This window comes from Rhinoderma darwinii, chromosome 1, assembly GCF_050947455.1.
Source record: "Rhinoderma darwinii isolate aRhiDar2 chromosome 1, aRhiDar2.hap1, whole genome shotgun sequence".
NCBI lineage: Eukaryota > Metazoa > Chordata > Amphibia > Anura > Rhinodermatidae > Rhinoderma > Rhinoderma darwinii.
The window spans coordinates 256,121,674-256,147,485 of NC_134687.1; the positions used below are offsets into that span (position 1 = coordinate 256,121,674).

Genomic DNA, 25,812 nt, shown 5'->3' on the forward strand with positions numbered 1-25,812 from the left:
CGCCCAGCTAGTAAAAGTATTAAAAACGCCCCGATGTACACACACAATACACGCCCACTTGGACTTTTACTTTTAAACACACCCACTTGGACTTTTGCAAGCCTCATTTGCATAACTACAAAAATGGTCATAACTTGGCCAAAAATGCTCGTTTTTTAAAAATAAAAACGTTACTGTAATCTACATTGCAGCGCCGATCTGCTGCAATAGCAGATAGGGGTTGCAAAATCTGGTGACAGAGCCTCTTTAAGACTTCATAAAAGAAAGCGGTATTCATACGATTTATGAAAATCCATCCAGGGGCACCATATCTTATAAAATCTATCATATACCTCATTCATGGTAGAGGTAAAATTCGCCATTTGCATAATGTCGTTAAGTTTTGACACCCATAGAGAAAGTGAAGGAGCTGCAGTTTTCTTCCACATTAAAGGAATACACATTCTTGCTGCCATAATTAAAAAACAGAGCGTTTAAGAATAGTAACTGGAGTCTCGCAGTGACTGAGAAGGAACAGTGCAGGGTTCACTATCTATTTCAACTCCAAGAATTCTTCTTAATTCCCTCCCAAAAATAGGTCAGTTTGGGTCTGTGCTTGAGTTTATAGTATTAAGGCGAACTGGCACGCTATACCATCTGGTGAGTAGTTTGTAATTAGCTTCCTGGAAGCGAATGCTAAAAGGCCCTGTTGACACAGAATTTTTTGCAGGCGGAAAAATCTGCCTCAAAATTCCTTCAGGAATTTTGAAGCAGATTTTGACCTGCCTGCACACTGTTTGCTGCCTTTTTTACTGCGTTTTTCCATTGAGCGCTGGGGGCAAAAAACGCAGCAAAAACTGCTTTCTCTGCCTCCCATTGATGTCAATGGAAGGTCAGAGACCTAAAGGCCCGAAGATAGGGCATGTTTCTACTTTGAAATCAATGAGAGGCATTTAGGACGTTTTTTGGCGCGGTTTCCGCGTCAAAAAAACGTACCAAAAAATTATTTGCGAACTCCTCCTAAAAGAGAAGCCTTATGTGTCATCGTAAAAATCTTTTGTCTCTGATCAGTAGTAAGAACAATGTTAAGGTCCATCTCCCATTTGAGTATAGAAGGTGGAGATGCTTGCCTTGGAGGATTCTTTAGAAAAGCATAGGTTGGAGATAGTGTATGCCTGACTAAGCCCGCACCCATGCATAAAATCTCAAAAGGAGTTTTATCTTGTGATTAAGACTTCAGTGGTGGGAGAGACATTAAGCAAATTAGGGCCCAATAATCTCGACAAAGTGGCTGGGGATAACCATTGATTATTATTTTGTAAATCCACTACTCTAAATTTACCCACCAACACCCGATGACGGAAGATTGGATCATTTACTCCAGGGTAAAAACTAGGGTTACTCAATATAAGATATTGAGCAGAATTACCTGGGAGGAGGGAAGAACGCACTTTCAAATTAGAGCAGCAATGCAGTGTTGGACCTATGATATGATGAAGGCACAAAAATGATACATGGGAAGGCTCCAGCCAAGGGTATGCAGCCAAAAAGATACGAGAGAAACATTGTTCGACAATGGACCCAAGGTTTAAATGGTCCATGTCGGCACCAGTCAATGACTCATGACAGATGTATTGCTTGATAATAGATCTTAAGATCTGGCAAAGCCAGGCCTCCTCTATTTTTAGGTCGACACAACAGTGTCCACCTGACTCGTGCTATTTTCCACGCCCATATAAATGTTATTTGGATAGAATCCAGAACTTTAAAGAAAGAAAATGGAATTCTAATTGGTAAAGCTTGCATGAGAAATATATATAGTATATGTCGTGCATTTTAAATATCGTACATCGCCCTAGCCAGCTAAAGTGTCCATATAATACAGTCTGCATGTATAGTTCGAATAAGCAAAGGAAAGTTAGACTGATAGAGGTCAGTTGGGTTTGAGGTGATGTTGACTCCCAGATATTTCAGAGACTTAAAACTCCATTGAAAATCAAAAGATTGTTTAAGAGATCGTACTAAATCCGAGGTTAAGGTGATACCTAACACTACTGATTTAGAAAGATTAATTTTGAAGTTAGAGAGTTCTGAATAAAATTTTAATTCCTGCATCAAACTTGGGAGAGAGACAACTGGGTTGGTAATAAAAAACAAGAGGTCATCTGCATAAGCAACGATTTTATATTCAGGGCCCTGAAGGGGCATACCTGAAATATTTGGATGGGCTCTTAATTTCCATAAAAATAAGAGGCGTAGCTAGGGGTTTAGCACAGGGTCGCGATATACATTTGAGTGGACCCCCACACAGTATAATGACCTCTTAGTGGCCCCCACACAATATAATTCCCTTATTGGTGCCCCCACACAGGATAATGCCCCTATAGCTGCCCCCACACAGTATAATGCCCCTATAGTGCCTACCTACACAGTATGTCCCTAAAGCTGCCCTCACACAGTATAATGTACCCTTAGTGCGCCCCTACACAGTATAATGCCACTATAGCTGACCCCACACAGTATAATGACCCCTTAGTGCCCCCCCACATTACAATGCCCCATAGCTGCCCCCACACAGGATACTATCCCTATAGCTGTCCCCACACAGTATAATGCCCCTATAGTGCCTCATTACACAGTATAATTCCCTTAAAGCAGCGCCATGCACAGTATAATGCACCCATAGCTGCTCCCACAAAGTATAATGACCCTTAATGCCCCCCACACAATAAAATGCCTCCATAGCTGCCCCCACACGATATAATACCCCTATAGCTGCCCTCACACAGTATAATGCTCTTATAGCTGCTCCACACAGTATAATGTCCCTATAGCTGCTCCCACACTGGATAATGCCCCTATAGCTGCCCCCACACAGGATGATACCCCTATAGCTGCCCCCACACAGTATAATGCTTCTATAGTGCCTCACCACACAGTATAATTCCCCAAAAGCTGCCCACCACACAGAATATTGTCCTCATAGCTACCCCCACAGAGTATAATGCCCCTATAGCTGCCCCATACAGTATATTGTCCCATAGCTGCCCCCACACAGTAAAACGCCCACACAGCTGCCCCTATTCATTATATTGCCCCATAGCAACCACCCCCCCCCCCCCGATTCTGAGTATATTGCCCCCGTAGTGTCTAATAAAAAAAATATTACTCACTTATCCTAGTTCCCATTCTGAGTGGAGTAGATACCTCTGCTCCTCTGGTCTGTGCAGTGTGTGGCTCGGCACAGACTGGCGCGATGACGTCAATACAGCGTACCTGTCTGTTCCGAACTGTTGTGGAATTTCTGCTCCCCATTGAAGTCTATGGGCCAAGCACGCAGCATCTCCGCACAGAATATGCAGCATAAATTGGCATGCTGCGCAATTGAAAGTTGCACTGCAGAACACTTTCTGCACAACTTTAGGGCAGATACAGACGGACGTTGCGTTTTTGCGCGCGCAAACAACGCAGCGTTTTGCGCGCGCAAAAAACATTTGACAGCTGCGTGTGTCATCCGTGTATGATGCGCGGCTGCGTGATTTTCGCGCAGCCGCCATCATAGAGATGAGGCTAGTCGACGCCCGTCACTGTCCAAGGTGCAGAAAGAGCTAACTCTTTCAGCACCCTCGACAGTGAATGCCGAACACAATATCGAAAAACCTGTTGAAAAAAAAGAAAAAGTTCGTACTTACCGAGAACTTCCCGGCCGTTGCCTTGGTGACGCGTCCTTGGTGACGCGCCTCTCGACATCGGGCCCCACCTCCCTGGATGACGCGCCAGTCCATGTGACCGCTGCAGCCTGTGCTTGGCCTGTGATTGGCTGGAGCTGTCACTTGGACTGAATTGTCATCCCGGGAGGTCAGACTGGAGGAAGAAGCCGGGAGTTATCGGTAAGTCAGAACTTCTTTTTTTTTTCTACAGGTTCATGTATATTGGGATCGGAAGTCACTGTCCATGGTGCTGAAACAGTTTAACTCTTTCAGCACCATGGACAGTGACTATCTCCTGACGTCGCGTACCGATAATTTTTTTGCCGGGTCCGGCCAAAACGAGTTCGGCCGAACCCGGTGAAGTTCGGTTCGCTTGTCCGGCTTCACTCATCGCAAAGACACTCCGTTTGGATGTTCGGAAACAGAAAAGCACGTGGTGCTTTTCTGTTTACATTCATCCTTTTGACAGCTGGTGCGCTGTTTCAGTCGGTTCACACGGAAGTGCTTCCGTGCAACCTGCGTGGTTTTCACGCACCCATTGACTTCAAGTTATTGAACCTGTCGCGCTTTTTGCGCAGCAGACAAACGCTGCGCAAAAAGCACGGACTGTCTGTACTGACCCATAGACTTGTATTGGTCCATGCGTGCCGCGTGAAAACCACGCGGCCCACACGGACCGAATACACGCTCGTGTGAATCCCCCCTTACTGTGTTTTTTTCCCCGCAGTGTGTGCATGAGATTTTCTAAATCACATTCACTTTGCTGCTACTGTAAATGTTGTGGAATTTCTGCACAGAATTTCATTGTCGGAAATCCCACAGCGTGTACGCTACATGGTAACCCAGGCAAACACTAAATACGCAGATAAAACTGCTGCGGAAAAAATGCAGCGTTGCCGCAGCAATATGCGCAGCATAAACACTATTTGGTCTGGATTTCTGTCATAAATATAGCAACAATTTTTTAAGATTCCGCTGTTGACCATCTTACCGAAATTCCGCAGCGTATCCTGTGTGTGGGAACATACCTTTAGGCCTCCTTCACACACAGAATTTTTCAGGCAATTTAAACGCTTAAAAAAATGCTTCTAAAAACGAACGTTATTAAAATGTAACATGCGTTTTTTTATGGCATTTTTAATGGCGTTTTTCATTTAGGGTTTAATTTTGTATATGCTTTTTTTTTTTTTTTTTAAAGTCCTATATACACACCGTGTTCCAAATTATTATGCACATTGGATTTAAGTGTCATAAACATTTAATTATTAGTTTTTCAATTAAACTCATGGATGGTATTTTGTCTTAGGGTATGTTCACACGACCTATTTTCAGACGTAAACGAGGCGTATAATGCCTCGTTTTACGTCTGAAAATAGGGCTGCAATACGTCGGCAAACATCTGCCCATTCATTTGAATGGGTTTGCCGACGTACTGTGCAGACGACCTGTAATTTACGCGTCGTCGTTTGACAGCTGTCAAACGACGACGCGTAAATTTACTGCCTCGGCAAAGAAGTGCAGGGCACTTCTTTGCCACGTAATTTGAGCCGTTCTTCATTGAAATCAATGAAGCACGGCTCAAGGTTTACGAGCGTCTCAGACGCCTCGTAAATTACGAGGAGGAGCTTTTACGTGTGAAACGAGGCAGCTGTTAACAGTCTGTCTTTTCACACGTAACTGCCTCTCAGCGTGTGAACATACCCTTAGGCTGGGTTCACACGACCTATTTTCAGACGTAAACTAGGCGTATTATGCCTCGTTTTACGTCTGAAAATAGGGCTACAATACGTCGGCAAACATCTGCCAATTCATTTGAATGGATTTGCCGACGTACTGTGCAGACGACATGTCATTTACGCGTCGTCGTTTGACAGCTGTCAAACTACGACGCGTAAATTGACTGAGTCGGCACAGAAGTGCAGGACACTTCTTTGCAATGTAATTTGAGCCGTTCTTCATTGAAGTCAATGAAGAGCAGCTCAAGATTACAGGCGTCAAAGACGCCTTGCATAATACGAGGAGCAGCATTTACGTCTGAAACGACGCAGCTGTTTTCTCCTGAAAACAGTCTGTCTTTTCAGACGTAAAAGCCTCTCATCGTGTGCACATACCCTTAGGGCTCATTGGATCATTGTAATCAATCTCAGACACCTGTGATAATTAGTTTGCCAGGTGTGCCCAATCAAAGGAAAACTACTAAAGAAGGACGTTCCACATTATTAAGCAGGCCACAGGTTTCAAGCAATATGGGAAAGAAAAAGGATCTCTCTGCTGCCGAAAAGCGTGAAATAGTGCAATACCTTGGACAATAGTGCAATACCTTGAAGTCAATGGGAGGTCGGAGGCGGAAGCGCCCGAAGATAGGGCATGTCGCTTCTTTTTCCCACGAGGCAGTTTTACTGCTCGCGGGAAAAAGACGCCGACGCCTCCCATTGAAATCAATGGGAGGCGTTCTCGGGCCGTTTCTGCCGAGTTTTGCGACGCGGTTTCCGCGTCAAAAAACTCGGCAAAATACCCCGTGTGAACATAGCCTTAGGCTGGGTTCACACGACCTATTTTCAGACGTAAACATCTGCCCATTCATTTGAATGGGTTTGCCGATGTACTGTGCAGACGACCTGTCATTTACGCGTCGTCATTTGACAGCTGTCAAACGACGACGCGTAAAAATACAGCCTCGTCAAAAGAAGTGCAGGACACTTCTTTGGACGTTTTTGGAGCTGTTTTCTCATAGACTCCAATGAAAACAGCTCCAAAAACGGACGTAAAAAACGCAGCGAAAACGGCGCGAAAAACGCCGCGAAAAACGCGAGTTGCTCAAAAAACTTCTGAAAATCAGGGGCTGTCCCTTGAAAACAGCTCTGTATTTTCAGATGTTTTTGGTCACTACGTGTGCACATACCCTTAAAATGTTTTGATCTCTGTTGTGCATAATAATTTGAAACAGTGCATTTTGAGTTTTTTACTTCTAAAAAAACATCTGTTATCATTAGGAGATTTGTTCAATAAAATTTGCATTATATTCCAACGGTTGATGGCTTGAAGATTAAACTGACTGTCATTTGCATCGACTATTTAGGAAAATCAGCGAAAAATAGCATTTGCATAATAATTTGGAACGTGGTGTAGAAGCTTATGCGGAGAGCGCCTGAAAAAACTCCATACCCAAAGTATGCTGAGTTTGGAAAGAAACGCCACTGACCACAAAATTTCCTCAAAAACGCCACAAACCAAAACACATTTGTGTGTAGTGTATTTTATTTTTCACTGTAGACTTTATTAAAACATCTGGGTGCACTCAAAAAAGCATAAAAAACTCTGTTAAAAACACCATAACTGCAGCAGAAAGCTGTGTGTGAATCCAGGCTGTCTCATTTTGTACATGTGTTTTTCCTGACATTTTTGAAGTCCTATAAAGAAGTTTATGGAAAAAATACCATGCGTTTTGAAAAAAAACAAAACACTACTGACCCCAAAAACGCTACAAAAAGTTCAAAACCAAAATGCTATGTATGTAGACTTTCTCATATTTTACTATAAACTTTAAACTAATAACTGGCTGCAGCGTTTTGGGGGAACACAAAAAAACGCAGTGAAAGACTTTAGTTTTGTCGATTAAAGGGGTTTTCCCATCAGGGACGTTTATGGCTTATCCACAGGATATTTCATAAATGTCAGATAGATGCGGGTTCCACCTCTGGGACCCGCACCTATCTCTAAAACGGGGGCCCCTAAATCCCATTCTACCTCTCTGTGTTCCCGCTGAAGCGTGTGATTTCCGACCATGTTAGATGAAAACAGCATAGCTCGCTGAGCTACACCATACATCCCAACTTTTAAGTATCACAAAGAGGGACAATTTTTTTCTTTTAAGCCACGCCTCTAATCCCACCCAATCCCCGCCCATACACACCCGATTCAGCCCACATGCTCCCATAGTGGTTCCCACACAGTATAATACCAAATAGCTGCCCCTACACAGTATAATGCCCTCTAGCGGCCACCATTCAGTATAATGCTCCAATAGCTGCCACCATACAGTATAAAGCCAACACAGATGCCCCCATACAGTATAATGCCCACACATTCTCTCATGCAGTATAATGCCCATACAGATGCCCTCCATGCAGCATAATGGCAAAACAAATTCCCCCGTACAGCATAATGCCTCTATAGCTTCCCCCATACAGCATAATGCCCCCATAGCTGCCCCCATACTGTATAATGACCCCCTAGCTGCCCTAATACAGTATAAAACCCTTAAACCTGCCCCTAGTGCCAGTGCCCTTGTAGATAGTGAAACAGTGCCCATGTAGGTAGTGCCACAGTATATTGCGCTCTTGATGCCACCATACAGTATAATGCCCCTATACAGTATAAGGCCAACACAAACACCCCCATACAGTATAATGCCCCCATACAGTATAAGGCCAACACAAACGCCCCCATGCTGTATAATGCCCACAAAGATGGCCCCATGCAGTATAATGCCCACACAAATTCCCCCATACAGCATAATGCCCCATACCTGCCCTATACAGTATAATGCCCCATAACTGCCCCATACAGTATAAAGCCCCATAGCTGCCCCATACAGCTTAAAGCCCTCCTAGAGCATAATGCCCCATAGCTGCCCCATACAGTATAATACCCCCAAAACTGCCCCTAGTTCAAGTGCACATATATAAAGTGGCAATGCCCTCTCGATAGTGCCACAGTGCCCATGTAGATAGTGCCCCTATATAGTGCCAGTTTCCATGTTGATAGTGCCACCCCCTGTAGATGGCGCTACCCCCGCCCTGTAGATAGCATCATTGGGACTCCCTCTAAGAGCGGAATCCCCAGACAGAGCATAGGCTGGGAATTGCGTTCCTAGAGGGAAGACCTGATGTCACTGTCCATATATGGACAGTGACGTCAGTGGCTACTCCTTGAGCGAATCCCCGTTGCCGACTCTGGCCGGGGATTCTGCTCCAGGAGGAGCCACTGACATCAATGTCATATATGGATAGTGACCTCAGGAGTTTCCTCTAGGAGCGGAATCCCCGGCCAGATCATCGGCAATGGGGATTCCGCTCAAGGAGTAGCCACTAATTCTGAAGCAGGGAACTATCAGCTCCCTGCTTCAGAATTAGTTCAGAGCGGAGAGAGCTCCTCCGCCCGCCAAAGACTCCCCAGACACAGCGCTACTTTAAGTGCTGTGCTCGGGGAAGCCCTTGACGGTACTGTCCATATATGGACAGTGACGTCCGTGGCTAAGACTCGAGCGGAATCCCCGTTACCGACTCTAGCCGGGGATTCCGCTCATAAAGGGACAGTACCGTCAAGGGCTTCCCCGAGCACAGCGCTTAAAGTAGCGCTGTGCCCGGGGAGCCCTCGGCGAACGGAGGAGCTCCCTCTGCTCCTCCGCTATGAACTAATACTGAAGCAGGGAGCTGATGGTTCCCTGCTACAGAATTAGTTTGACAGCGGGACATACCCCCAGGCCGCCCGAGACAGCGGGACACCGCATGAGATAGATAGATGTTTAATGGAGAAATGTGTTTTTTTTATTACCACTGTTATTACTATTCTCCCTCTCCTGCCAGGAGAGTGAGAAGTTACAGCAATCCCGCGAGGGGGGGGGGGTGTGGGGGGGCACGAGGAGGGGGCGGCAGGGGGGCCTGGAGCCACAAAAAGAATGTGCCTGGAGACACAATAGTTTCTAAAATCATAAAATAATGTCATTTATTTTATGCTTTTAGAAACGCTACTGTTCCCAGGCACTAAATTGTTTAAACTGTGTACTCACCACTGTCCTGTGGCTTCTTTTCCTCTGCAGTGCTCCGCTCCGGTGTGTCTACTACACTCTGCTCCCTCGGTCCAGGCACACTGCTGCGCAGGCAGCGTCGTTCCCAGGGGGTGTGGCTGGCAACAGGGAGGGTCCGGGGTAGGGTGGGACATTGCTCTGACCGCCCGGGACAGCGGTGAAAAAACGGGAGTGTCCCGCCGGATCCGGGACGGTTGGGAGCTATGGCTACACAGTTTCTGTAACTCCCATAGAAGTGAATGACAGTTACAGAAACAGCGTAGCTTGCATGCCTGTGATGGGTGACACATAGATCTCCATAGACTTAAAGAGGCTCTGTCACCAGATTTTGCAACGCCTATCTGCTATTGCAGCAGATAGGCGCTGCAATGTAGATTACAGTAACGTTTTTATTTTTAAAAAACGAGCATTTTTGGCCAAGTTATGACCATTTTTGTAGTTATGCAAATGAGGCTTGCAAAAGTCCAAGTGGGTGTGTTTAAAAGTAAAAGTCCAAGTGGGCGTGTATTATGTGCGTACATCGGGGCGTTTTTAATACTTTTACTAGCTGGGCGCTCTGATGAGAAGTATCATCCACTTCTCTTCAGAACGCCCAGCTTCTGGCAGTGCAGATCTGTGACCTCACAGGTCCTGCATCGTGTCGGACACATCGGCACCAGAGGCTACAGTTGATTCTGCAGCAGCATCGGCGTTTGCAGGTAAGTAGCTACATCGACTTACCTGCTAACGCTGATGCTGCTGCAGAATCAACTGAAGCCTCTGGTGCCGATGTGTCCTCGCTCGTCTGACACGATGCAGGACCTGTGAGTGACGTCACAGCGTGATCTGGCAGAAGCTGGGCGTTCTGAAGAGAAGTGGATGATACTTCTATACACAACGCCCAGCTAGTAAAAGTATTAAAAACGCCCCGATGTACGCACATAATACACGCCCACTTGGACTTTTACGTTTAAACACACCCACTTGGACTTTTGCAAGCCTCATTTGCATAACTACAAAAATGGTCATAACTTGGCCAAAAATGCTCGTTTTTTTTAAAATAAAAACGTTACTGTAATCTACATTGCAGCGCCTATCTGCTGCAATAGCAGATAGGGGTTGCAAAATCTGGTGACAGAGCCTCTTTAAGTAGAGAAAGCGTGTCACCGAGCCTGATTCACACTGCTGCTAAGCAACCATCCCAGTCTGATATATATAGATAGAAGCAGCCAGAAAAATAATAAGTGGGAGACTGACACATGGAATACCATAATGGTACATATGGGAAAGTTAAGTTTTGGCCAGAGTGTTCCTTTAAAAGTGTAATGCCTTATCTTATATTGTTTTGCAGTGGTATGTGCACAGGGTCTCCAGGCCAAGGATAAGACAGGCTCCAGCGATCCCTATGTTACCGTACAGGTTGGAAAAACGAAGAAAAGAACTAAGACCATTTATGGAAACCTTAACCCTGTGTGGGAGGAAAATTTTCACTTGTGAGTGTGTGAATTAAAGTAACCAATTGGTATATTTTTCATCAATTGTTGTCACATGCCTGTATTCCTTTGTAATAAATGTGTATAAATATGCCTGAAATGCAGAGCTAAGAGCATACACAAAATTTTGACAAATATTTAACTCTATAATTTTAGTGCACATTTCTTTCTCTATTATCAGTTATCCTAATATTGTATCAGTGTTTGTTTCTTATGTTACAGATACAAAAATGCTTTTCCCTTAGTCCTACCAGCAGCACAATAATGCTCTATAAGGCTGGATTCACACGAGCACATTACGTCCGTAATGGACGGAACGTATTTCGGCCGCTAATCCCGGTCCGAACACACTGCAGGGAGCCGGGCCCCTAGCATCATAGTTATGTACGATGCTAGGAGTCCCTGCCTCTCTGTGGAACTGCTGTCCCGTACTGAAAACATGATTACAGTACGGGACAGTTGTCCTGCAGCGAGGCAGGGACTCCTAGCATCGTACATAACTATGATGCTAGGAGCCCGGCTTCCTGCAGTGTGTTCGGTCCGGGATTAGCAGCCGAAATACGTTCCGTCCATTACGGACGTAATGTGCTCGTGTGAATCCAGCCTTACTGCCCCTGTGTACTAGTAGGACAGATGGAATTTTGAATCAAACGAAACACTAATTAGTCTCCTCCCTACATAAGGACGTCTAGTCCCTCCCACCTTGTGTTTATTATAAAGTGGTAGCCTTAACCCCTTAACGACCGGCGTATAGTGTTTTTACATCGGCCGTTTGGGTTAGTTCTTCTGAAGTGCCGCCTTTTCACGTCGGCACTGCAAAATAACTTTTCCCGCATCGGGCAGGGTACTTCTGAAGTCCGGGCTGTTGCTAATAGCCTCGGGCTTCAGGGCAACGATCGGAGACCACTAACAGTGGTCTCCGATCATATTTAACCCCTCAGATGCGGCGCTCAATAGTGAGCGCCGCATCTGAGTGGTTTTAGAGGGAGGGAGCTCCCTCTCTCACCCAACTGGCACACCACGTGTATCGCGGGGTGCCGATGGTTTCTATGGCAGCCTGGGGGCCTAACAAAGGCCCCCAGGTCTGCCTATGGTGATTTCCAGTTAGGCCATGCCATAGGCATGACCTAACAGATGCCTGTCAGTTTTAAACTGACAGGCAATAATATACTGCAATACAGAAGTATTGCAGTCTATTATAAAAGCGATCAATAGATCGCAAAGTAAAGTCCCCTAGTGAGACTAAAAAAAAGTTAAAAAAATTAAATAAGGTTTGAAATAAATAAATAAAAGTCTAAAAGTATAAAAAAATTAAAAACCCACTTTCTCCCCTTACAAAATACTTTATTATGAAAAAAAGTAAAAAGTTACACATAGTTGGTATCGCCACATCCGTAACGTACCCAACTATAAAACTATTACATTATTTAACCCGCACGGTGAACGCCGTAAAAAATAAAATAAAAAACAATGGCAGAATTGCTGTTTTCTGTTCATCCTACCTTAAAAAAAATTTGATAAAAAGTGATCAAAAAGTCGCACGTACTCCAAAATAGAACCAATAAAAACTACAAGTCGTTCCACAAAAAAAGGCCCTCATACAGCTGCATTGGTCAAAAAATAAAAAAGTTATGGCTCTTAAAATATCTCGACACAAAAACTAATAATTTTGAAAAAAAAGTGTTTATACTGTGTAAAAGTAGGAAAACATAAACAACCTATATAAATTTGGTATCACCGCAATCGTAACAACCGTTGAATAAAGTTATTATGTTATTTATACCATACAGTAAACGGCGTAAAATTAAGACGCAAAAAAGAGTGGCGAAATTTCTATTTTTTTTTTTTTTTTTTTCCAGGTGTGGAAAGTTCATAAAAAGTTAATCAATAAATTATATGTACCCCAAAATGGTGCTATTTAAAAATACAACTTGTCCCGCAAAAAAAAAGTTCTTATACATCTATGTCGACGGAAAAATAAAAAACTTATAGCTCTTTGATTGCTACAATGGAAAAACTTAAAAAATTGCTTGGTCATTAAGGTTTAAAATACCTTCGGTATTAAGGGGTTAATAAGGGCGGGAAGCTTGTGCTGCTGTTAGGACTAAGGGAAAACATTTAGGCTATGTTCACACGGAGTATTTTGACAAGCTTTTTGACGCGGAAACCGCGTAGCAAAACTCGGCAAAAACGGCCCGAAAATGCCTCCTATTGATTTCAACGGGAGGCGTCGGCGTCTTTTCCCCGCGAACAGTAAAACTGCCTCGCGGGAAAAAGAAGCGACATGCCCTATCTTCGGGCGCTTCCGCCTCTGACCTCCCATTGACTTCAATAGGAGGCAGAGAAAGCGTATTTCGTGGTGTTTTATGCCCGCGGCGCTCAATGGCCGCGGGCGAAAAACGCAGCGAAAAACTCAGCGAAAATCGGTGTGCAGGGAGAGGAAAATCTGCCTCAAACTTCCAAACGGAATTTTGAGGCAGATATTCCTCCTGCAAAATACTCCGTGTGAACATAGCCTAACAATGGAAATCTACAATGAGTATAGATGTAATATTAATGTAAGACAAATGAGAACTACTGATGCTATTTTTTTACAGGGTCTATTAATTACTATGGGGAGATTATAATAGTAATATGATCTCCAATAGAACACACTAAGGGCGTATTCACATAAGCGTTCGCTTTCCATTGAGGGGTTCCGTGAGACCTTTCCGTGGAGGAACCCATCAACAGAAAGGCAAATGGAAACCATAGCTTTCATTTGCATTAGCATTAATTGTAACCTCTTAACGCCGAAGGACGGATATATCCGTCGTCTGCAGCTGCTAGTTCGCGCAGGAGGACGGATATATCCGTCCTCTGTTCACGTGGGTACTGCCACTGCACACACGCGATCAGTGGCAGGAGCACGGCTGTTATACACAGCCTGGCTCCTGCTGCAACTGACGGAATCGAAGCGCACTCCGATTCCGGCAGTTTAACCTATGAAATGCCGCTGTCAATAGCGACAGCGGCATCTAATGTGTTTGACAGAGGGAGGGAGCTCCCTCTGTCACCCCATCGGTGCCCCCGCAAAGAAATCACGTGTCGCCGTCGGGTTTTCATGGCAGCCGGGGGCCTAACAAAGACCCCCAGGTCTGTCTTCAGCAAATGCCTCCGGCATGGCCTAATAGATTGCCTCTCAGTTTTACACTGACAGGCAATAATGTTTTGATATACTAAGTATACCAAAGCATTATATTAGCGATCAGCAGATCGCATAGTGAAGTCCCCTGGTGGGACTAAAAAAAAAGTTAAATAAAGTTTGTGAAAAAAAAAATAAAACATTTTTACAGTCAAAATAAAATAAAACTACTTTTTTAGTAAAGGTGTTAAAAAAAATAACACATACACATATATGGTATCCCCGCGATCATAACGACTTGAACAATAAAATTAACACATTAATTTAACCCCCGGATGAACGGCATCCAAAAAAAATGCAAAAAACAACGGCAAAATTCTCTTTTTTCTCCCATTCCCCCCATAAAAATTAAATAAAAGTTAATCTATAAAATTACACATTGGCCCGCAAAAATCAAGCTCACATACGGCCACATTCACGGAAAAATAAAAAAGTTACGGCTCTTGGAATGCGGCGATGCAAAAACAAGTAATTTTTTTTTAAAAGGGTTTTTATTGTGCAAACGTAGGAAAACATATAAAACCTTTACATATTTGATATCCCCTTAATCGTGCCGACCCATAGAATAAAGTTAACATTTTATTTACGCTGCATAGTAAATGGCGTAAATTTATAACGTGAAAATCAATGCTGGAATAGCTGCTTATTTTCAATTCTCTCCTAAAATAAAGTTAATAAAAGTTAATCGGTATATTATAAGCATCTAAAAATGGTGCAAATACAAAATATAACTTGTCTCGCAAAAAACAAGCCCTTATACGGGTATGTGGACGGAATAAAAAAAAAGTTACGAATGCGACCGTGAAAAAACAAAAAATAATCCTTGGTCATTAACAACGCAAAATGGCCTGGTCATTAAGGGGTTAATGGTAATGCTTCCGTTGCTAATGGTTTCTGTTTGTCTTCGTTCAATCGCTGTAAGATTTCCATTTGTTTTGACTGAATCAATAGCGCAGTCAACTGCATTAGCAACGGAAGCAATCTGAATGAAGCCTAGGGAGATATTTGTGAAAAGCGTCTAACAGAAAAACTGTCCTTGTTGCCCATAGTAATCAATCACAGCGCAGCTTTCATTTTTCAAAAGCACTATAAAAAAATTAAACCTGCACTGTGTTTGGTTGCTATGGGCAAGAAACACAGTTTTTCTCCTCCTAAAGGGGTTGTCCAGTTTTTATGTGTTTTATTTATAGATTAGGAAATCATAAATTTTTCTAATATACATGTAATAGAAATTCTGTGCACATATGTTTCTTATATAACAGTACAGTAAGCCCCTGTCTCTTCACAGTAGAATGGTATAGCCCACAGATCACTCCTGTGTATGGGATCCACAGGATAAGGGCCTGTTCACATCACCGTTCGCTTTCCGTTCCGGGGTTCCGTCAGAGGTTTACGTCGGGTGAACCCCCCAACACGAACAGGCCCTAACTGATTTTGACTAAACATGGTGGCAGTTATGTGACCCCTCTCCCCACACAAAGACATATCATGTGACCCCTAGCATTCAGGTAGCAACAGGGTTACATGCAGGGGCAAAGCTAGCACCGGACCCCCCGGATCTTTGGCCCGGTGCCCCGGATCCCCGGGCGACTGCCGCTACAGCTGTCGCAATTGCGACGGTGCAGCGGTCGCGACTGTGACCAGGCAGCGGTCGTGCTTGCAACATGGCCGCGGTCCCTGCACCGTGTCTATAGAAATTTACTATAGTAACTGGGGCCTATGTCATAAAATACACGGGCCCCTGTTACTATAGTAATACCACTATACTTGCTTTCCTTCCCGAGCGCAGCGGAAGTCCTGACGTCTTCTCGCAGCATGGCGATGTGCATGTTGTCACGACTCTGGATGGTGTCGGGACATCCGCTGAACTGACGAGCTGAGTAAGTGTAACATCATTACTGCCTGCTGGGGTCCTGTATCTAAGCCTGTCTTGTGGTTAGCTAGATACATGGTCCAACAGACAGCATCACACATGGGCTTAGATACAGGGCTATGTGTAATACGGTCTGTTGGACCATGTATCTAAGCTTACCATAAGGCAGGCTTAGATACAGGACCCCAGCAGACAGTAATCTTATACTGTATACGATTATTATCTGCTGGGGCTCTGTATCTAAGCCTAACATGTAGTAGGCTTAGATACAGGGTCTAACAGACAGTATCACACATTGGCCCTGTATCTAAGCCCATGTGTGATTCTGTCTTTTGGACCATGTATCTAAGCCATGGTAGCTCTTTATGGGCTCTTTGTTTAATGAACTTTATCCTTTTAGCAATCCGTGCAATGGGTCACAATTTACAACTATTTTCCTACTCATAATGTTTACTGAGATGGGGCACTGAGTGTGCTCCATAGTTCGTTGTTTCGTTTTTTCATCTTACGCACCCAATTGTTTACATCTACAATCGGGTGTTTAGACAGGACATTGTCATCGGCATAAACTGCAACTGATCACCGCTTCATTGACACAGTCAGTCTGCTCTGTGTTTAGCACACATGCACACTCAGGCTGGGTTCACACAACCTATTTTCAGACGTAAACGAGGCGTATTATGCCTCGTTTTACGTCTGAAAATAAGGCTACAATACGTCGGCAAACATCTGCCCATTCATTTGAATGGCTTTGCCGACGTACTGTGCGGACGACCTGTCATTTACACGTCGTCGTTTGACAGCTGTCAAACGACGACGCGTAAATTGACTGCCTCGGCAAAGAAGTTCAGGACACTTCTTTGCAACGTAATTTGAGCCGTTCTTCATTGAAGTCAATGAAGAGCAGCTCAAGATTTACGAGCGTCACAGACGCCTCGCATAATACGAGGAGCATCATTTACGTGTGAAACAAGGCAGCTGTTTTCTCTTGAAAACAGTCTGTCTTTTCACACGTAAATGCCTGCTATCGTGTGAATATACCCTTACCTGTTTATGCAGCAAACATACTTTTAAACCGCCTGAATCTCCCCTAGAAACTGCTGATGCTTTATGCATCTCTCAGATTGGCGTTTTGGTTACTATGGGCAGGTCGGATCGGTGGGCGTTACTCATACGCTGTGATACACCGATAGGCTCTGTCTGATCTATTACGCCTCTCATATAGGCGGGGCTAGCTGTATAAGTCTTGTGAGAGTCTCCGGCGCGCGTTAGACCAGGCATTAGTGTCTCATTGCGCTCCGGAGAAAACACAAATTCAGCAGCATAATATGTGCTGTATGGTAGCTGCTCAAACTAGTATAAGCAATTAACAAAACCCCTGAGGACGCTTCCCTTTGGTTAGAGGGTTGCAGAAACGCGTTGGGAGATTGCTGGAAAATTGCTTATTTGTGGCAAACAGACCACATTTATTTTTGCTAGTTCTCTGTTCATGTTTCAAGTGGTGCACACAGTATCGGTGCATGTGGAACATTGATATGAGGCTGAGCTATTTTGTATCGTAACGGCAAACGGACGAGTGGTGTGAATCACTACTCCTGTCGGGTGTTGTATCGACACTAAGGTGTACCAATCACTACCTTAGGGGGGATTCACACGAGCGTGTATTCGGTCCGTGCGGGCCGCGTGGTTTTCACGCGGCACGCATGGACAATACAAGTCTATGGGGCAGTACAGACAGTCCGTGCTTTTTGCGCAGCGTTTGTCTGCTGCGCAAAAAGCGCGACAGGTTCAAAAACTCTGCGTATTTCGCGCATCACGCACCCATTGAAGTCAATGGGTGCGTGAAAATCACGCGCACCACACGGAAGCACTTCCGTGGGACGAGCGTGATTCGCGCAACAGCAGTGAAAAGGATGAATGAAAACCGAAAAGCACCACGTGCTTTTCTGTTTCCGAACATCCAAACGGAGTGTCTTTGCGATGAGCGAAGCCGGACAAGCGTACCGAACTTCACCGGGTTCGGCCAAACTCGTTTTGGCCGATCCCGGCAAAAAAATTATCGGTACGCGACGTCAGGAGATAGTCACTGTCCATGGTGCTGAAAGAGTTAAACTGTTTCAGCACCATGGACAGTGACTTGCGATCCCAAAATACATTAACCTGTAAAAAAAAAACGAAGTTCTAACTTACCGATTACTCCTGTCTCCTTCCTGCAGTCCGACCTCCCGGGATGACACTTCAGTTCAAGTGACAGCTCCAGCCAATCACAGGCCAAGCACAGGCTGCAGCCAATCACAGGCTGCAGCGGTCACTTGGACTGCTGCGTCATCCAGGGAGGTGGGGCCCGATGTCAAGAGAGGCGCGTCACCAAGGACGCGTCACCAAGGACGCGTCACCAAGGACGCGTCACCAAGGCAACGGCCGGGAAGTTCTCGGTAAGTAGGAACTTTATCTTTTTTTTTTACAGGTTTTTCGCTGTTGTGTTCGGCATTCACTGTCGAGGGTGCTGAAAGATTTAGCTCTTTCAGCACCTTGGACAGTGACGGGCGTTGACAAGCCTCATCTCTATGATGCCGGCTGCGCGAAAATCACGCAGCCGCGCATCAGACACGCATGACACACGCAGCTGTCAAATGGTTTTTGCGCTCGCAAAACGCTGCGTTGTTTGCGCGCGCAAAAACGCAACGTTCGTGTGAATCTCCCCTTACTTCTACACCTGATCAGGGAACTGTGTCTTTGTGTTGCCAACGCCTATTCACAGTATATTTTGGCATGAGTGCCCTATTTTAAATACTACACTAATAAAAACATTTTAAACGTTTATTTAGGCAGGACTTCATGTATCTAAGCCTACTACAAGGCAGGCTTAGATATAGGACCCCAGCAGGCAGTAATGATGTTACACTAACTGTTTTATTTTCTATTCTACAAATAAATTAATACAAATGAAAACCGTGGACAACATTTTAAAAAACATTTTTTTTTTTTAAATGCGACCTGCACCACCACACCACCCATAAAAATACAGCTCTATGAATAGATTCATTGATTCACATTAGCTTTTTATTTGGGACCTTACAAATATGGCATTAATAAAGAGAGGGAATATGCTTGTGTTAATGAGCTCCTGCACCTGGCCGTACATGCTTGCATGTTTATTCTGCATTAATTTGATAATCTTAGAATGCATTTAATTTTTTAGTGAGTGTCACAACTCCTCAGATCGCATCAAGGTACGTGTATGGGATGAAGATGATGACATCAAATCAAGAGTCAAACAAAGATTTAAACGCGAGTCAGATGATTTTCTGGGACAAACTATCATTGAAGTTCGAACCCTGAGTGGAGAAATGGACGTATGGTACAATCTAGGTAATACATTTCCAACAGGGCTGAGAAGCAGTATTGAAATATTTGTACAAGAATTCCTCATATTCTTAATGAATAGCATGAATCTGTAGGCCATAGATGCTCTGCTTGTGTAGTTGCAGAAAATGTTCTCACTTGTATTGGCAAATTTGGATACTGGACATAAAAGTTATTTCCTTGGTACCAGATCTTGGTATCTATCTATCTATCTATCTATCTATCTATCTATCTATCTATCTATCTATCTATCTATCTATCTATCTATCTATCTATCTTTGGATAGTGACACAAGTTTTGGCATTTTAGCTGTTTACCAAAACATATTGAATATACAGTTATATAATCAATATTGGCTTAAAGTGCAGACTTTCAGCTTTATTTTGAGTGTATTCACAGACTAATTTGAGGAAGGGTTTAGGAATTACAGCTCTTTAATATGTAGCTGACTCTTTTTCAAGGAACCAAAGGTAATTGGACAATTATCCCAAATGCTATTTAATGGGCTGCATGGGCTTTTCCCTCGTTAATCCATCATCAATTAAGCAGGTAGAAGGTCTGGAGTTGATTCCAGGTGTGGCATTTGCATTTGGAAGCTGTTGCTGTGAACCCACAATATGAGGTCAAAGGAGCTCTCAATGCAAGTGAAACAGACCATCGTTAGGTTGAAAAAAATTAAGAAATCCATCAGAGAGAGAGCACAAATATTAGGAGTGGCCAAATCAACAGTTTAGTACATTCTTGAAAAAAAAATGCACACTGGTGATCTCGTGAACTCTAAAAGGCCTGGACATCCTCGGAAGACAATGGTGGTGGATGATCGCAGAATCCTTTCCATGATGAAGAAAAACCCCTTAAAAACATCTACCCTAGTGAAGAACACTCTCCTGGAAGTAGGTGTATCAGTATTTAAGTCTACCATAAAGAGAAGACTTCATGAGCGCAAATACAGAGGGTTCACCACAAGGTGCAAACCATTAATCAGCCTCAAAAATAGAAAGGCCAGATTAGACTTTGCCAAACAACATCTAAAGAAGCCAGCCCAGTTCTGGAACAGAATTCTTTGGACAGATTAAACTAAAATCAACCTGTACCAGAATGATGGGGGAAAGAAAGTATGGAGAAGGCTTGGAACGGCTCATGATCAAAAGCACACCATATCCTCTGTAAAACATGGTGGAAACAGTGTGATGGCATGGGCATGCATGGCTGCCAAAGGCACTGGGTCACTACAGGGTGGGCCATTTATATGGATACACCTAAATAAAATGGGAATGGTTGGTGATATTAACTTCCTGTTTGTGGCACAGTAGTATATGGGAGGGGGGAAACTTTTCAAGCTGGGTGTTGACCATGGTGGCCATTTTGAAGTCGGACATTTTGTATCCAACGTTAGTTTTTTCAATGGGAGGAGGGTCATGTGACACATCAAACTTATCGAGAATTTCACAAGAAAAACAATGGTGTGCTTAGTTTTAACGTTACTTTATTCTTTCATGAGTTATTTATGTCATTATGGGTGTCAGGTCCGAGCATTCCTAGATGAACAGTTTCCTGGAAAGTGGATTGGTCGTCGTGGGCCAGTTGAATGGCCCCCTAGGTCTCCCGATCTGACCCCCTTAGACTTTTATCTTTGGGGTCATCTGAAGGCAATTGTCTATGCTGTGAAGATATGAGATGTGCAGCAACTGAAACTACGTATACTGGAAGCCTGTGCTAGCATTTCTTCTGCGGTGTTTCTATCAGTGTGTGAAGAGTGGGAGAAGAGGGTTGCATTGACAATGCAACACAATGGGCAGCACTTTGAACACATTTTATAAGTGGTCAGAAACGTGTAAATAACTCATGAAAGAATAAAGTTACGTTAAAACCAAGCACACCATTGTTTTTCTTGTGAAATTCTCGATAAGTTTGATGTGTCACATGACCCTCTTCCCATTGAAAAAACCAAAGTTGGATACAAAATGGCGACTTCAAAATGGCCGCCATGGTCAACACCCAGCTTGAAAAATTTCCCCCCACCCATATACTAATGTGCCACAAACAGGAAGTTAATATCACCAACCATTCCCATTTTATTTAGGTGTATCCATATAAATGGCCCACCCTGTAGTGTTTATTCATGATGTGACTGAAGACAGAAGCAGCCAGATGAATTCTGAAGTGTTCAGGGATATACTTTCTGCTCAGATTCAACCAAATGCAGCAAGGTTGATTGGACGTCGCTTCACAGTACATATGGACAATGACCCAATGGGGGCATTATACTGTGGGGGCAGCTATGGGTGCATTATACTGTGGGGGCATTATACTGTGGGGGCAGCTATGGGAGGCATTATTCTATGTGGGGGGCAGCTATGGGAGGCATTATACTGTGTGGGTCAACTATGGGTGCATTATACTGTGTGGGGGCAACTATGGGGGCATTATACTGTTAGAGGGCACCTACGGGGGCATTATACTGTGTGGGGGCAGCTATGGCGGGCATTATACTGTGTGGGGGCAGCTATGGGGGGCATTATACTGTGTGGGGGCAGCTATGGGGAGCATTATACTGTGGGGGCAGCTATGAGGGGCATTATACAATGTGGGGGCATTATACTGTGGAGGCAGCTATGGGGGGGGCATTATACTGTGGGGGCATCCATGGGGACTGTCGGGCAAGGCGGCTGGGCATAGGCTTAGGCAGGGGTCTGGTGGTGTTGGGGACGGGTAGGGGGGCCCAAGCTGAATTCTTGCACCAGGGCCTATGAGCCTTGAGCTACGCCCCTGGAAGGAGTTAAACTAGAGTTAAACTTTGAAGTAAAACTTTCTAAATCTAGTGCAGCTAACTTTATAGAAGTATGTGGATTCCTGTACGAGTGGGTGTTCTGATATGTGAACTAGGTATCCTAATAAAAATCGTCAACCTTACAATTGGGTGACATATTTCAGGAGCTTATTTTCAAGGATACTGACTATTTTCTTACATTTGTGGATCTCTTTAATTTTACTAATTGTCCTAACAAATTTAATAGTTAGGGATTTCCAGCTTATCGCTATGGTCCATTTAGCTGTGGATAGAATATATGAGATGAGCTTTCTATTATATATAGAATATGTGAGATGAGCTTTCTGTTATTCTTGGGTATATCAGGGATGTCCGCTTTTATTAATGCCGACCAGGGAGATAACTTGATTTCATAGACTGCTATAAAGACTGCTTCTGACGCACTGGCACATGAACGGGCTCTCACTAACTTAGACTACCAAAAACATAAATATTTTAGATGGGGTAACAAACCTGGCAGATTACTAACCTCTTTAACAAAACCCTTCAGAATGGCGACAAAAGTAACAAAACTCAAACTTCGGAAGGTTCTGTGATTACTGTTTCTCAGTCTATTAGTGCTGAATTTAGAACTTTCTATGCAGCTCTTTACAAAGACGAATCCATGGATTTGCACAATGGAGTACAATTTTTAAAAACATCTAAAGTCCCTAAACTATCTAATGATCAGAGAACAATTCTTATTTCTCCAGTTAATACTGAAGAGATTTAGTTAGCTGTGAAGTCCCTTAAACTTACTAAGACTCCAGGCCCTGATGGTTTTAGTAATGAGTATTACAAAATCCTTGGACCTATCTTTAATAATCACTTGCTGACTCTTTTCAATAACATTATACAAACTAAGGCTATCTCAGAACAGTTTCATGAGGCTAGCATAACTGTCTTGCCGAAACCTGGTAAAGACCGACTTCTCACAAATTCCTATCGTCCTATATCACTTCTTAATTCGGACTAAATTATTAACAAAAATTAAGGCTAATAGATTACAATCCATCCTCCCGGAACTTATTACATCTTCCCAAATGGGTTTTACTCATGGTAGATCACTATCTTACAATATCAGGAATATGATTAGAGCCATAATCAATTCTCATCTTTAACGGCAAATGAAAAATATTCTGGTAAGCTTAGATGCCGATAAGGCATTTGATCGTGCATCCTGGGCCCACATTTTTAAAGTCTTGAAATTTTGGAATTTTGGAAAGGATTTTATATATGCTATCCAAGCTATTTACTCTGGTCCCCAATCCACTGTTTGGGTTAATAACTTCCCCTCTCCCATATTTGATGTTGGTAGGGGTATAAGACAGGGATGTCCACATTCCTCTCTCTTGTTTAATTTAGTGCTCTACCCTCTCCTAAGAATGTTGCATGACCTACCTTCATTTAGTGGAATACGGATAAGTAGAGAAGAAACAAAATTGTTGGCTTTTGCTGATGATGTTCTCTTACTTATTACCAATCCGAAACAAGCTATTCCCGATATAATGTCTGTGCTTAATGATTTTGGTAGAATTTCGTGATTTAAGGTTAATCTTGATAAATCTGAGGCTTTGCCTATTTTCAGGTCTGCTAACAGGCGTAGGCGGTCATAGCTTTCCATTCCAAAGGATCTCTGGTTTTCTTACATACCTAGGTATAAAATTATCTTCTGACCCAGCTTCTCTATACTCGCTAAAGTTTAAATCAGTTACTGCCTACCTCGTGCAACTTTTAACATAATGGCAACATTACAAAATAGCTTTCTCAGGTCGTTGTCACTTGGTTAAAATGGTCGTATTTCCTTAATTGTTATACCCTATTCAAATGCTCCCAACTCCTTTATAAAGCCTTTAGGACCTTCACTTGGGGGGGGGGGGGGGGGGGGGGCAGTGAATGGTGCATTTGCATTAGCCTCTTTAAGTTACAACAACATAAAACATTGGGTGTTATCAATTTGCCTAATCTTCAGTTGTATAGCTTAGCAGCTAGTATTCGCTTTGTTTGTGATTGGATGCGCAGGGAACCACACTTTGCTAACACAAAACTGGAAGCTGAATTTTATCCCCATACATCCCTTTATTCATTATTGCATCTTTCTGATTCAGAACTCCTGGATGGGGTGAGAGAAGTACTTTGGTCTACCATACAGGCATAGAGACAAGTGAGGCAACTATGTAAAGTGGATAGTAGATATTCCCTTTTTTTTACCGTTCTGCGGTAACCCACGTGTTTGGCAGGAAGACCCCCGGCGATATTTAAATGTGTTGTCTACCCAGGGTTGTGACTTGCTTCTAGATTTGGTGGACCAGAAATATTCAGTTCTATCTTTTGAGGAAGCTTTTCACAAATTTCCAGCATTGGAAGGTTTCTGTTTGGCTTTTTCCGGAAAGCCGATGAAGCGGAGTATGGGCTTGTAGACTTTCTATTGAGCCCGTACACTGCTACATCAAAGCCGAACAGAAACGAAGCAGCTCAGCGCTCATACGAGTTCCTCTGTAGCTACGTTTTAGCAATTGGTGGGGGTCTCAGTGCTTGGACCACAACCAATCAAAACTTCTGACATGTCACTATGACATGTCAGAAGTTTGTTGAACGCTTATGTCATGAACACCACTCTCGGGACATGTGACTTGGATGCTACTGTAAAGGGGAACGCCTCTTGTCGACTCTCACTTTTACACACGCCTATAGCAACAGGCTAACACTGAGTTAAGCACACCCCAAAACCAGGTCACACATCCACACAAAACGCAGCCACCACTTGCCGTATTAGGCCGACAAGAGCCTCCGCCTGGTAACGCACACGTTCACACAGGCACACACAATCTGAATAGCGCTCAACGGGTTATGCTTTTTTAGCAGCAAGGAACAAACATATTAATTTTAAGGTTTAATATACGAATGTACAGTGCTTACAAAACAGGTTACAAAAATGATGTAATAAAAACGACATACATATAAGCAAAACAGTTACAAAATAAAAGGGAATAAAGCAAAAAATAACAGACCTCTTACATATTTGATAGGTTAGAGATCCAGCTGAGGAGAACAGTGTGAAGGTGGACAGAACTGCAATGTGGTCGCATCTCCTGTGGTCTGACACTGTGTATTTCTTGGTATGCCATTATAAAGGGTCCAAACAAGACCCCTCACCCCTCCTCCTGGTCAGGTGGAAGGAGGATGGCTAATTACATGCAAAACAGGGAAAGTTGCCGGACACAAATCTAATCGGTCATAACTCCTTATATGAATCTCGTAGCGGGATACTATGTCCGACAAGTTCCCGGGCATATATTTACCAAGCTTGGCATACCAAACATGATTATGAAATATTAATCATTCGAACCAACATTCAGTTCTGGGGTTTCCCATGGCCGAAAATCCCTGTGCTTGAGACCCAAGGAGTGTCTGAGTTCCTGGATCATATTCACCTAGCTGGGTTATATACAAGATGAATTATGACAGGGGGGGGGGGGTTTGAAGGATTATATTTATTTTGTCCCATACAGCCATTTCTGTAGAGACGTGGGTACTGGAGTCTGGCTGTCTGGCTTCCAAAGCAGTGACTTTATTAGCATTAGGTGTGATGGGAGCCCCACAGAGACAA

General features: G+C 43.6%; 1 protein-coding gene across 8 annotated transcripts in view; it reads left to right on the forward strand.

The window, feature by feature from the left end:
• The window catches only part of UNC13A (unc-13 homolog A), a 667,493-nt gene that overhangs the window by 400,996 nt on the left and 240,685 nt on the right, over positions 1 to 25,812 (forward strand). For all 8 annotated transcript variants that reach the window (XM_075863594.1, XM_075863599.1, XM_075863597.1 and 5 more), the window contains 2 exons: positions 10,829 to 10,970; positions 19,230 to 19,399. In XM_075863594.1, the coding sequence (XP_075719709.1) occupies positions 10,829 to 10,970; positions 19,230 to 19,399 (312 nt within the window). The remainder of the gene's footprint in view (positions 1 to 10,828; positions 10,971 to 19,229; positions 19,400 to 25,812) is intronic.